General features: G+C 36.5%; 1 protein-coding gene across 4 annotated transcripts in view; it reads right to left on the reverse strand.

Annotated features, from left to right (window-relative positions):
• CEP128 (centrosomal protein 128) overlaps positions 1-14,680 on the reverse strand; it is a 394,462-nt gene that overhangs the window by 7,954 nt on the left and 371,828 nt on the right. For all 4 annotated transcript variants that reach the window (XM_043556773.1, XM_043556771.1, XM_043556772.1 and 1 more), the window contains 2 exons: positions 12,984-13,097; positions 667-775 (listed from right to left, as the gene is read on the reverse strand). In XM_043556773.1, the coding sequence (XP_043412708.1) occupies positions 667-775; positions 12,984-13,097 (223 nt within the window). The remainder of the gene's footprint in view (positions 1-666; positions 776-12,983; positions 13,098-14,680) is intronic.

The following is a 14,680-nucleotide window of genomic DNA, read 5'->3' on the forward strand; positions in this document are numbered from 1 at the left end:
ATCAGAAGGGTTTTAAAGGAAAACTTTAATACATTATGGGCACTTTTAACAGACACCATACTTAAACCTGTAGGTTCCAAAGGCTTCTTTAAGGACATGACATACAAGCTGGGACTCGAAGAATAAGTATAGTAAGGAAGAAGAGGCGGAAATGGTGTGGATAGTATCCTGGGTCAACAGATTCACACCTTACTGACATTGATAACATTTTATACACATTTACAGGATATTCACAGAATGAAATCCAGCCAGTAACCAAATTAGTATCCTTATTCTTTGCACAAGATTATATATTTCTGATTAGTTCTATGAAAAGATTTTCTACTTTTTGATGACTTGAATTTTATAATAATATTATCTAACTTCCTTTACCCACTCTTCCACAGTTACCAGAAACCTCCACGTACAAATATGTGTTTAAGTAAAATTACCTTTGGCGATTCATTGTAAGTTTTTCTGAAAAGTGTAAGGACTAAAAAGAAGGGATTCCATACACTTTTTAGTAAATTGGGTAATATAAATGTTACATGTGTGATCCATAATAACATTTCTTCAAACTCCTAACATGAATATTACTATCGTGTGCTTGCCTTACGCTTTAATCTCTCCATGAGTTGCCTTTCCTTAAATCTAATTTAAAAACTGGTACAGGACTTCATTACTTACAATTCAAGTGTGAAAATCGTGGACTAGACAGGAAGTGACCGCGATCAGGCCAAGACGGGGAGTGGTCTAACCTACGAGCATGGGAACTCTCAGCAAAGATTCCGTCATCCTAAAACAAAGTCAGTTCAATGATTACAAAATGTAAGGATTGGGATTCATTTAAATATACCGAAAATGAAACTGAACGTCAACATACAAGCTATGTTATACAACAATTTAATTGTAAAAAAAATATGTGCATGTTAAAGAAAATATGAAAGCATTAAAAAAGAGACAGAAGGAAATCACCCATGGCTGTACCAGCATGACATATTTCTTTCCAGTCTTTTTTTCCTGTGGATAGGAATTATACATGTTCTAAAACTGTGTTCTTCATTTATTTACATTAATACTCTAAGCACTTTTGAAGTCTGTATATTATCCTAACCTTTAGCTTGTGTTACTCATTTACTATCGAGTGGATAAACTATGCTTTCCTCAGCTATTACTTTATTCGGCATTTAGGTGGTTTCCAATGTTTTACTCCTATAAATAACACTGTGAGAATATCTTTAAATATATAACCTTTTCTATGTTTAGGACTATTCCTTATGACAAATTCTTAGGTGGAAATACTGGGTCAATAAAAACAATTTGATGTTTTTAAATACACTTAGCTACACTGCATTCCATAATGATTACACTAATTCCCTCACTCATTCAACAAATATTTAATACATAAACTACGTGAATAGAGAATAAGGCCCTCTCCTCATGGACTGTATGAATGTGTCCTTGTACCCAAATCTTAGCTGAAAATGGGAATGAATTTTAACTTCAAGTAATTTATTAATTAGATTAAAAACAGATACTTTAATGTATTTTTTTATAATAGTGAAATTGCAATTGTTTTCTCTTGAATGTGTTCTAACCACTTACACGACACTTTGCTTTTTTCCTCCCCACCCCCCACTCATTCATTCATGCAACAATAATTTATTGGGTACTTAGTATGCACTGGTCAAAGAGCAACAAAATACTGAGGTATGCAGTTATGAAACCTTCAGGCTTGCAGAAGAGAAAGGTGCCAAATAAACTACACAGAATATAACATAATGAAGAATTATGATGAGTAATGTAAGAAGAACAGGAAATAATTAAATTTAGATTAGAGGTCCAGAGGAGGCCCCCTTGGGAGGTGATATTTAAAGCAATATTTGAATGTTGAGTATGAGTTGACCAGGCAGAAATTTATGAGTGGAGGATGAGGAAGTGGGAGGTAAGGGGGCGCAGGAGATGGTGGTTTGGGGCTGATGTACCAGACAGGTGCAGAAGTGAGAAAGTTTAGTGTGTTTGAAGAATTGTATGAAGGCCCATGACTTCCACACAATGAACTGGAAGGGGGGGAAGTGAATACAGTGATATCCAGAGGTGGGATCTGGATCTGGGATTTCTTCTTCTTAAGTACCATTACACGGCAATCAAAGGTTTAAAATCAAAGGTTTTAGACGTATATTTCTCAAAGATACTCTGGTCACCATGTGGAGAACAGACTGGAATGGCGTAAGTATTGAAGTGGGAAGACCAGTGAAAACACTGTAATTGAGGATAACTGTGGGTTCAAGGGTGAAGAAGGGATCATGAATGCTGCCAGAGTCTAGGTGGTCCACATAGATCCCTCAAAACATGGACCCACAGAATAGGGCCTCATGCCACAGGACTATTTGATGAATTAGTTATAATTTTCTGTATCAGGTACCAAGTTAACATTTTATTTGTCACATACGTATGTATGCAAATCCAAAAGAAAAGCCCAAACAAACGATTTTATATAGAATCGTAAAAGGCCCATTTATTCTGAGCTAAAAGCATGGACATAATCCTTAGATGATTCAAGATAATTAGCCTCATGTACCAAAAGGAAGTTTAGGTCTATTTCAGATCAAGGCCCTGAGGCTTTTTAACCAAGTGACTTATGGTTTTTACTAATTATGGGGATTTCGTAAAAAACTAAAAATCATTCACTATAGGATCTCTGGAAAGAAAAGGATATACATTGTGTCCCCAGTGTATTTCAATAGCTACTTATATGAGCTGACATGGGACAACAGAGCTAGCTTATCACAGTTCAGACATGAAATACTTAAGGCCTGGGTGGAGCTGGAAGATGCACAAATGACAAGGAGAGTTACGTTCTCAACCAGTGCTAGAAATCTCCATTTAATTATGGCTTCTATATGAAAAGCATGAAGGAGAAAAGCATAATAAATGGCTTCCCACTAACAGAGGCTTTGATCATTATGGGCCAATAAGAAAAAGAAAAAATAAGGGAAGCAAGTGTACTTTTTTGCCCATTGATACCTGGGCTGAAAAAGTGAGAGAAGAGGAGCGGAGTTGCAGGTTTGGGCGCCTTGCTGAATGAAACATAGTACAAAGACAGCCTCAAGATGAGCCTACCAGAGGAAGGATAAAGCACCCAAAGATATTCAAATCCTTTTCATACTTCCCAAAAGGCACTGTTTTAAGTTTCTAAAACAAGGGGCGCCTGGGTGGCGCAGTCGGTTAAGCGTCCGACTTCAGCCAGGTCACGATCTCGCGGTCCGTGAGTTCGAGCCCCGCGTCAGGCTCTGGGCTGATGGCTTGGAGCCTAGAGCCTGTTTCTGATTCTGTGTCTCCCTCTCTCTCTGCCCCTCCCCCGTTCATGCTCTGTCTCTCTCTGTCCCAAAAATAAATTAACGTTGAAAAAAAAAATTAAAAAAAAAATTAAAAAAAAAATTCTAAAACAAAAGCAACTAGCATCAAAGTGTGAGTTATATTTTTTCTATTTACAGAAAAAGAATAATTTACATTTCAATTATAAACCAGCTTATTGACATATGACAATTAAAATATGTCCTTGACATATTTCATTCTTAGCAAATTTGGAAAATACAGAAGAAATTGAGAAGAAAATAATGCAATAAATTTAAAAATAGCCTTTTAGCCTAATGTAAAGGTATGTTTTCTGGTTCTTCTTTATAAATACCTTTTTATATTGGGATTCTATATTTGTTGACAATTTTGTTTCCTAGTTTTTCATGTAACATTAGATACAGGAATTTCCTCTACCATTGTCATTATCATCATTATGGTTATAACATAGTCTATTTGAGTAATGTCCCATTGTTGGAAATGTAAGTCTGATTTCCGTTGTTTTTTTTTTTTTTCCTATTATAATTTGATAAACATCTTGGTGAATAAAGCTTGGTCCACATTTTAAATTTATTAACATAGATTTCTAGAAGTAGAATTATGAGGTGACACGTTTTAAGGGTGTTTTTTTTTTAATTTTTTTTTTCAATGTTTATTTATTTTTGGGACAGAGAGAGACAGAGCATGAACGGGGGAGGGGCAGAGAGAGAGGGAGACACAGAATTGGAAACAGGCTCCAGGCTCTGAGCCATCAGCCCAGAGCCTGACGCGGGGCTCGAACTCACGGACCGCGAGATCGTGACCTGGCTGAAGTCGGACGCTTAACCGACTGTGCCACCCAGGCGCCCCTTAAGGGTGTTTTTTAATATCCATTTATTTATTTATTTATTTATTAAAAAAAATTTTTTTTTAACCTTTATTTATTTTTGAGACAGAGGGAGACAGAGCATGAATGGGGGAGGGTCAGAGAGAGGGAGACACAGAATCTGAAACAGGCTCCAGGCTCTGAGCTGTCAGCACAGAGCCCGACGCGGGGCTCGAACTCACGGACTGCGAGATCACGACCTGAGCCCAAGTCGGACGCTTAACCGACTGAGCCATCCAGGCGCCCCTTTTAATATCCATTTAATCTAAGTCGTCAAATTTATTGTCAGGAGGCTAATATTCCTAATATTTCCTAAATGCCCTCTTAGTGTCTATGGGAGTTCTAGTAATATCCTTCATTCAGTCTTACTATTGGCATTTGTGCCTTTTCTTTTTCCTAATTGAACTGGGTAGAGGTTTTAAAAAAATTTTGATCTTTTCAAAAAATCCTGTTTAATTTTCATGCCCCTCCCTCGTTTTTCTGCTATTTCATTGATTTCTGCTCTTTATTATTCCCTTCCTTTTAATTTAGGTTTGTTATTTGTTTTCTAGTTTCATAAAGAGGAAACATGGACTATTGATTTGAGACTTTTCTTTTTTGTAACATACACATTTAATGTCATAATCCTCTCTCCAAGCACTATTTTAACTGAGTCCCACAAATCTTGATAAATTGTACTTTTATTTTTATATAGTTAAAATATTTCCTCATTTTCCTTTTGATCCCCCAATGGTTATTTAGAAATATGTTGTTTATTTTCCCTCTAGGAATTTTCCAGATATCTTCCTGTTATTGATTTCTAGCTTCATACCATTGTGGTTAGATGACCATACTTCACATAATTCCAATCATTTTAAGTTTATTGAGAATTGTTTTATTGCTCAGAATAGTTGATTTTGGAGAATGCTAGATGTGCACTTGAAAATTACATGTAATTAGCTGTTGTTAGGTGGAGTATCCTATAAATGTTAGTTAAATCTAGTTGCCTGATAGTGTTGCTCAAGTTTTCAATATATTTACTGATTTTCTGCCTACTGGTTTATCAATTACTGAGAGGGATGTTGAAGTCTTCAACTACTATAATTGTGGATCTATTTTTTCCATGTAATTCTATCAATTTTTACTTCATATATTTTGACACCCTGTTAATAGGTATGTACAATTTATGACTAATACCCCTTTCCATTTAAAATTGTTGACTATTTCAACCACTCACATTCCTTTTCATATACAGAAAATGAGGAAGCTTAACTCTAATACATCTTTAAGTTGCAACATTTTATAGGTCTTCAAAAGACTGTCAGAATCCCTCATTAGCTTGAAATATAACTAATGAAATGAACCCTAAAAGAACACCCCCAAAGAAAAATATTTCACAATCCCTTTGAACAATCAACATGCTAGAATATGAAGAAAAAAAAAACCTTCCATATTCTCCAATTTTATACTGATATTTAATTTGTGGAATTTCTATACAACTAAATTTTACAAGGTAACCTAAGATTTCTTTTTTAATTCTTACCTTTCAATCAAATACTTAAATATTTAAATGGAAATACTGGTTAAAAAGGAAGATTCTTTGCAATTTTAGGAATTCTAGCTCTTGCTTTTTACCAATTCTTATATCCTTAGTACAAGGACCTATTTTTATTGCTGTCTTAAGTCTCAACAAGCTAGTTAGCCAGAATTCCCTGCAAAAATTCCACTGGGTGAAGGGACTTGCATTTTCTAATATTTTCCCTGGGTTTCTTCCACTTCTCTTTCATAACCCACATTGTAATTGGTTTCTTAAAAGCGGTTCCAACCTGACTAAATCTCTTTGCTAAACTGATCTCTAATGATTAATATTTAATGACGCCCACCAAGTATTTTTCTCCCAGGAATATTATAAGTTCAAAGTTTAGAAGACAGATGATACATTTAATTTTTTTTTAATTTTAATTTATCCAACCCTTCCCCTGGAGAGAAGGGGAAAAAAAAAAAAAAAAAACACTTACGTGTTTCTGAATCTGTGGCAGCAATATTTTCCTGAATTTGTCTCTTGCCTAACAATGCACCGTACCTGCATCTCTTTGCCACTGCTAATTCCCAATTCTCTGTAAGTGGTCCAAAAAGCTTAACCTCTTCAGTAAATTTTATTCCTATATGGGAGTTTGGCTGGGCAGATAGTTTACTTAAAGCCTGCCTTCCATATCTCAACCTGCATGGCTACAACTCTAGCTTTTAATTTTAACCTCAATGAGAGTAAGGCTTTCATTGTCTCTATCCTTCCATCTACCCATCCCAATGTTCCAAAATTTAGCACAGTACTGTTTGCATTAAGGAATTCAAAAATGGTCAGGTAGGCTCATTCCTTGGCCAAAGTACAGACATTAAAGTTTGCCATGGCTGAAGCTGGGAAAGAAGAGATTGCCATTCTCATACTCTCAGTTTCTTCATGTTAAAAAATGAGAGCAAATGGAGCAGATCATGTCTAAGTCCTCTGGGCACTAACATTTTATGATTGTAATCCATCTGAACAGAACCACTGAACAACCAGTACTATATGCAAACTATCTTTGCCACAGGAAATTCAAATTTATATAACAGTACTATAAACCTAAAGCCACAGTCATCCACGGATGAAGAGACTCATGTAAATACTGTGCCAGATCAGGCCATTTGTTTATCTTTATTCAATTGATATTTTATTGTATACAATTTAATATTCCTAGTGAGTCACTAATGAAAAAGATTGTACTTATTTTTTTATGTACTTCATATTTGGATCCACATGATTTCAATCCATTTTCAGAAACTAAAAATTTGCCATAAATAAAAATTTGCCATAAATGAGGATACTCAAGAATATGTGCCACCAACTTATGAACCAAAGGGAGGAATCAAAGCTGTTTTAATAATGGTGCCTCACTGGAATCAGTGATTATTCTCTTAAAGTGACTGTTGTAAAGGAAACTGATTATTTGGATAAGTATGTTGTGACATTTTTAATTAAAACTATTAAGACATTTAATTAGTATTCCTTATGTTTTTAGTATCTAGAATTCTGAATTAAAGATGATTAAAAGTGTTATCTTTATAGGTGAGTTTCTCCACAATCTTTCCTAATGCTCTTGTTGAGTAAATTATCGGGCAGAGTAAAAGTATGGTGCTTATTACAGAGAACTAGGTTTGGTAGAGTGGGGCTCAAGTAGGTTAAAAAAATTAATGTGCTCATCTAAGTATCTTGTTGATTCCTAAAGCACCTTTGACCCATTGCTATTTTCAAATTTTATAACAAAGAAAAACCCCAACTCATTTGGCAAACTTTTGTTTAGCTTTTAAGAGCTAGATGAAATCAACTAGTTAAATATTATGGCTGGCAAGTTACTATTGATCACTTCAAAAGAATAGAAATCTCTTCAAATTTCAGCATGATTTGATTGCCTACAAAGTTTCAGATGAGTCATCTAAGCATTATCGGGAAAACAGCATTTAAATTTTTGTTAGAATTCCAGAAAGGCTGAAGCTAGGGAAAAAAATTAACCACCAATTTAACATGTATAATAGTATACACATTGTATATTGGAGTAAAAGATGAAGCAAATAGTGTCCTCAAAAGCATTTCCCAAATTTCAGTAATCTCCTACAGTTATACTTACTATTTTCTTTCATGTTAAAGATTAGTCTTGCACCCTAAGTCTCTATATAGGAGAGGCTTAAAGGATGGGAGATTGGTTGAGCATGGGGGAGGCCTGGAGCTATATTTGCATAGAGTTTATATATTATTTATTACCAAACCATGGAGAGAAGTGATTATAAATGAGATACCTGGTTTATTACAGGGTTAAAGCTCCTCAAATTCTCCCACAGCTAATACTATTGTTTCTAAGCAACATCTGTAAAATTACTTGAATAATAATACACTAGTGATGTATTTTAATGGTTATTAAATAAAAATCACCTATAATCTTGAATTGTACCAGGATTGTGCATAGCACGTTTTAGCGGCTACTGTTGTAGAAGATTTAAGATATGTACAGAAATAGCTGACCTGAGAGACAAAGAGCTAACAGCCATTAATTGCTATGAGCAAAGTATAAACAAATCATAAGAGATTCAAGGAGGGAGAAACAGCGTCCAGGAGAAAAGCATATACTTATATCATATGCATGCTTACATTGAACAAATACAACAAAGGGCTTTGGCAAACTCTGCCTTCATAAACTGTGCTGAAAGCCATTGTCAACACTTCCTCACCTACCTCATCTTATCCTGTAAAACATCTGCTTCTTTTAAAAGATGTTATGTACTAAAGTCTTCAACTAGAAACTGAAAATCATGATTTTTCTTTCAGGAGGAGGAAGGAAGGGAACAAAACATGCCTTCTGTGATTTTACTATAAAACCCACTGCTAATTAAAACTATGTATTTAGCATAAGTGAAGAGCAAAAAGGGCGGGCAGCAAATGGGGATTTCTTGGACAAAACCACGCTCCTCTGTGAATTCAGATTAGGAATGCTATGTTGACTTTTGAACATTCTGTTCTATTTGAAACAGCTGGGGCAGCAAGGAAGCCTGTATGTCCTACAGAAACCCAATCAGATGAAAGAGAGGCCATGAAATGCTTCTGGTGTCTACACATGGAGAGAAAATGTTGTGTCAGACTCAGCTTTGAATTCCAAACATAAACTTTTAGATCAGGCTTTGTCCAGTAAACCTGGTCAGCTTCATACAAAACTATGTTATGCTCTCAGAAACTGTGGATGTTGGTCCTGCTGGATCTCGAAAGGTTTGTAGAAATTGGATTTTTTTTCTTTTTATTTAAATTCTAGTTAACACACAATGTAGGATTAGTTTCATGTGTACAATACGGGGAATCAACACATCCATACATCACCTGGTGCTCATCATGTCAAGGCCACTCCTTAATCCCCATCACCTATCTCACCCATCTGGTTGCCATGGAAGTAAACAGCAGGAGATCACGGTAGCCCTGGCTGAAAGGGAACCTGCCTCCTATACTTCCTGCTAACCCTACTCTCCACCAGCAGGGGGGTTGTGCTGGATGTCTCACCGCCTTCTTACAACAGCAATAAAATGAGAGAAGTCAGTTGCCAATATGGTTCTGTTATCCCAACAGATAACTTTCGGTCAATAGTAATGCAGTCAGGGTTCTACAACTGTAATGCTAATAGTGATCCTGTTCCAAACAAATGTGCACAATACTCTTCCCTGTGCCTTGTCATTACAAACTTCTTTTCAAAAGCCTTTGAAGCATCTTTCTTTTCTCTGAACACCAGCTGCAATGTATTGAGGCTTCCGTTACAGTAGTTATCCTTTTGTCTTTTGCACTACAGTTTGTGTGAAGGCTTTGAATTCCTGAAGGGTGGTAATGACTTTTCTTTATCATGTCATTGCCTCTAGCCCCTAGCAGAGTGCTTGTATGTAGTAGAGACCCAAATGTTTGTTGAATGTTATAATTAAACAACAACAAACACGTATATCCTACAGTTAAGAAATGGAAGCTCCAAAAAGGCAGGGAGCTTCGTCTCTTTTGTTCACTGATGTGAGTTGATGCACCTAGTAAGTTTGTGGCACATAACTTACGCTCAGTACATATTTGTTGAATGCATGGATAAGTATTATGAATTTCCAAAGAGCCTGGGAAGTACTTATTTGACTGGTAAATAAAGAAGAGGAAATATTACACATATGCGTAAAGGAAGAAAGACTAGATTGGCCATTTCCCCTTTCTTTAGACCAGGGGTTGGCAAACTTTTTCTTTAGAGGGTCAGATAGCAAATATAGGCCTTTTGAGCCATTTAGTCTCAGTTGCACCTACTCAAATCTGCTGCTGAGTGTGAAAGCAGCCACAGACAATATGTGAATAAATGAGTGAGGCTGTATTTCAATAAAATTTTATTTGCAAAAGCAGCTGGCAGGCAAGATTTGCCCCACTGGAGGTAGTCTGCTGATTCCTGCTCTAACACAATTATGCAAGAATCATCTATTAGGATTAAGACAGAGAGGTAACTATTCCCTCTGTAAAGACCATGCCTTCTGCATCTTTTTACATCCCGCATCCTCACCTCTAACAGATACGTAGTACAGGGCTTTGCAGTGTGGTAGCTGCACAGTATGTTTGTAGAATTAAACTGAATCCTACAGCAAGTGATTTCCCAGAACCGCAGTTGTCAGTAGAACCAACAAATTCAAGTTGCTGCAATGTGCCTTTTCTTTGAACTCTCCTAGCAAAATACGTGGGAAGTTAATAGCTGCAGAAATAATGTCAAATAAAACTAGGACACCTTCTCTCTTGATAGGGTAACAATGCCTCTTACTTGACACCTTCTCTCTTGATAGGGTAACAATGCCTCTTACTTGAGGCGTATTCTTTAGGATGTCAATAATTAACCAGAGGTAGCTTTTTGATTATCCCTGAAGCCAAGAAACGATTAACCACTGTCTCACTGCCCATCTGAGCTCACGCTTCTTTTGAAACTTTTTCAATGAATTATTTTCACAAAAAGCACATGAGCAAATCATTGTTGGTATCCACAACTGGCCAAAATGTGCTCCCACATTTTCTGCTCCAATGACTACAAAAATATATTCTCATGAGTGTTGAGTTAGATGACTGCATTATTTCAGGCCAGACATCTGTTATAAATGGTGATAGTGTACATATTCATTACTGAAAAGGATCAATGTTTTAAAATGTTTAAGTAATATGAGTGTGGAACAATGTCATCATAAAATGTGCTTTGTACCCTTTTCTTATACTTGAACTACATATTTGCGACATTTTCAACTTTTTCTCATTTTGCTAAGTGGTGGCCTCACTTACAAACCAGGCCCGATTTCCTCTTCCGCTACAAATATAATTTTTAAAGAGAACTCCAACAAGATTACTTGCCGAACATGTTACCCATTCATAGCTTTGCCATATGCTGTTATGGAAATTACAATGATGTAAAGCAATCTGGGTGTCATGAGACGGTACTGATTCACCTGATACCAAATCTAACTGTAGTGGGAAATAATGCTTTAAATGTTTCATTTGCATCTAGACCTCTGTTGAACTAAGAGACATGTACTGTGTGTGTATTTTTGGATTTAATATGTATTTAATATGACTTTCACATATTAAAAATATAGTTCTACATTTGGTGCTAGAAACATGAAGGTATATGAGGTCCAAATATACACTATGATAGCTTAGTGTCAAGGACATAGATTACTGAAGTCAGGCAGATTTAGGTTTTAACTCTGGTGCAACCATTTAATCGCTCTATAATCTTCAATGGTGGAAAAGGAAAACTAATGGTGCCAATCTGTCGCTGGGAGGATTAAATGAGAGAATGCTTATATAAAGCCTGTGACACCTACAAAAAGAGCAACTTATGTGGTTGGCTCAACAATGAGTAGTTATTACTATTAGCTACTGCTGCCTAACTCTTGTGCTTCTGTTGAAGGTTAGGAGCAGACCCTATAGGTGGTGGAGAAATGCTTGAGTATATGGGACCTGTTGGGGATCCTGGGAGCTGATTTAGTGAAGTGAGGATATGTTATAAGAGACAACAAGGTCACTGTTATCATCAATACCAAATGACAAAAAACAAAGGGAAAAGGGCACAGAGTTACAGATGCCCTTTTCACAATGAGAGCATCAATAATGTGGCATAAGTGTGTTGTTTTTATTTGGGATGGTGCAAGTGGAGAGCTCATTTTAAGCATGCTAGGGAAGGGCTTATGAAAATGAACACTGCCTTTATATCCACTGAGCATTCTATCCAATTACATTCAGAGGAGGGAAGAAGCTTCTTAGAAATAATTATGTTTGGCTGTAATAAGTGAATATATACAGTATAATGAATATTCATACATACTGAGGTCTGTGAGAATATAAAAAAGACAGAAGAACCTTTGCCTTTTTTTTTTCTAAACTGACTTGGGAGTATACATTTGAATATAGATGGATTCTCTCTAACTCAGTGTTCTGAATGGGGGACAAACTAGGGGATGCTGGGCAGTGTCTGGAGACACATTTTGATGCCATAACTTGTGATGGAAGATGCTACTGGCATCTGGTGAGTAGAATCTAGGGATGCCGCTAGATGTCCTATAACACGTAGGACAGGCTCCATAACAAAGACCTATCTGGCCCAAATGTTAATGCCAAGGTTGAGAAACCCTGCTCTAAGCTAAAAACTGTTCAGGGTCAAATGGGTTTAAAATCACCCACACCCCAGATGGATTTTGGGGAGACTCCAGGGAAGGGCAGACTTTTTGTCAATATGGTCAAATGTTCCCAGGCTCCTGTGTTGATTCCACACCAGTGAACCATATGCTGAAGTAGATGAATGGAGTTCATATCCTCAGGGAAAAAAGGACTATAAATGCCAAGACTGTAGTTTACAAAGTACTATGTGTTACTGGACCTTCTGGAGACTTCAGCACTAACAGTGGCTGGATTTACACACAGAGGAGGGCAACTATCTATGTCAAGTCTCTGGCCAACCTAGAGACCAGGGGTTTCCTTCCACACAAATTTCCTAAACAACATCAAAGCCAAGAGACAACATAGTAAGCAACAATGGCATAAAATTAAAGATAGTTCCCATGTGCAAATTTACAGGCAAAATCTTTGGATTTTTATTCTCCACCCCCACAAAACTGAAGACTAATATCTTTTGTTTTACAAGTACCCTTACATGAACCCTACAGGGGTAGCCTAGCAGGTTATAGCCATAAACATGGGTAACACTCAAAGACTGAAAATGGATACAAAGGACATTACTTTGGAGTTTCTGACTCCGTACTTGGTATCATCTCGGCGCTGCTGAAGAGATTCTTTGTGAACTCTGTATTTAGAATATCTCCCATCAATTCTCTCAGATAAACTGCAGGAATCCTGAAAAACAAAAAAAATAAAAAACAGCAATGTCAAAACCAGGAGGTGAGAGGAAAATCAGTACTTGAATTGCGCATAAGAAAGTATTGATAATTATAGGTGGTTAGGGAAATATAGGGGAATTACAGGTTGCCAAGGAGGAAGAAGAAAACAGTCTCTGGATGCTATTAAAAATAAAAACAGGGTCCCACATTGGTATTTGTGTCCTTTTTATACTAGTCCTATGCCAGTCTGAAATGATCGACATCCTTTAGTTGAAGGGAAAAAGGTTTAAGTAGCAGTGGGTTGTCCAAAGATGGTCATTAACGACATTTGAATGTTGTGTACTATCTCTCAGAGTAGTATCTGACATCAAAATATTCTGTGTTAAAAAAACAATGTTACCTTTGAGAGTAGAGTCCTCGCTCATCACTAATTCTTAAACAATATTTTACCTTTTAACCAGCATATCACGTTGACTTTGAAACTGAAGGGTATTTCATCTGCCCTCAAAAGAATAAAAAGATTCAGGTAATAAAGAAATTAAGAAAAGTTTTGGGGTCATTCATTCACTCTTCTTCCCCCTTCTCTCCTTCCCTTCTTCCCTTCCTCCATTTTTCGGGGGGAGAGAATGGAACACAGCAGTCACGATACCCAGTTACTTAGACGTTTCCATTATGAATTAGGGGAAAAATTAGAATAAAATGAGGGCAACTGATTTGCATATGTAAGAAAAATTATCTATGGGATCTCATTCCCCAAATAGTCCCAAGGAACTTATTGAGTGTTCAAGCTGGAAGGGGTATTAGAATCCCAAAGTTCTCATTTTTATATATAAAAAGCTATAGCCCAGGGAAGTTAAGAATGATTTGCCCAAGAGTAGGCAATTTGTGACAGATTGGGCTTCAAGCCCAATGCTGTTTCCTTCCTACCATACCAAATATATAAAGTTTAAATGTGGAATTGTAGAGTTGAGCCACTTCTTTCAAAATAAGTTTTAAAAAAAATGAGAGACACTATGACATGTTTAAAGAAAAAAGCCAAGGCTATCTAAATAGGATGAAATATGTATTTACTATAGCTTATATTTGCCTAGAGTCATAGACAGTAGCATTTTTTAAATTTATTATTTAAAAAATTTTTTTTGAACTTTATTCATTTATGAGAGACAGCACAAGCAGGGTAGGGACAGAGAGAGAGGGAGACACAGAAATGAAGCAGGCTCCAGGATCTGAGCCGTACAGCACAGAGCCCAACATGGGGCTCGAACTCACAAGCTGTGAGATCATGACCTGAGCCGAAGTCAGACGCTTAACTGACTGACTGAGCCACCCAGGCACCCCAATAGACTGTAGTATTAACAAGAAATATACATGTGAAATACATCTTCATATATATGCTAGTGAGGCCAGTGTGAGTAGGAACCATGCAGATAATATTGTATAAGCCCCTCATTTTAGGGATGAGGATATAAGTAAGATATTAAGTAATTTTGCCTGGTACATGAGCTTGGATCAGAGTTTACATCTTTGAGCTCTTGTTGACAGTATCCTGATTTTTAGAATTAAAAATCATTAGGTTGACTAAATAAGCTCTTTTTAATC

This window comes from Prionailurus bengalensis, chromosome B3 (assembly GCF_016509475.1).
Source record: "Prionailurus bengalensis isolate Pbe53 chromosome B3, Fcat_Pben_1.1_paternal_pri, whole genome shotgun sequence".
Lineage (NCBI taxonomy): Eukaryota > Metazoa > Chordata > Mammalia > Carnivora > Felidae > Prionailurus > Prionailurus bengalensis.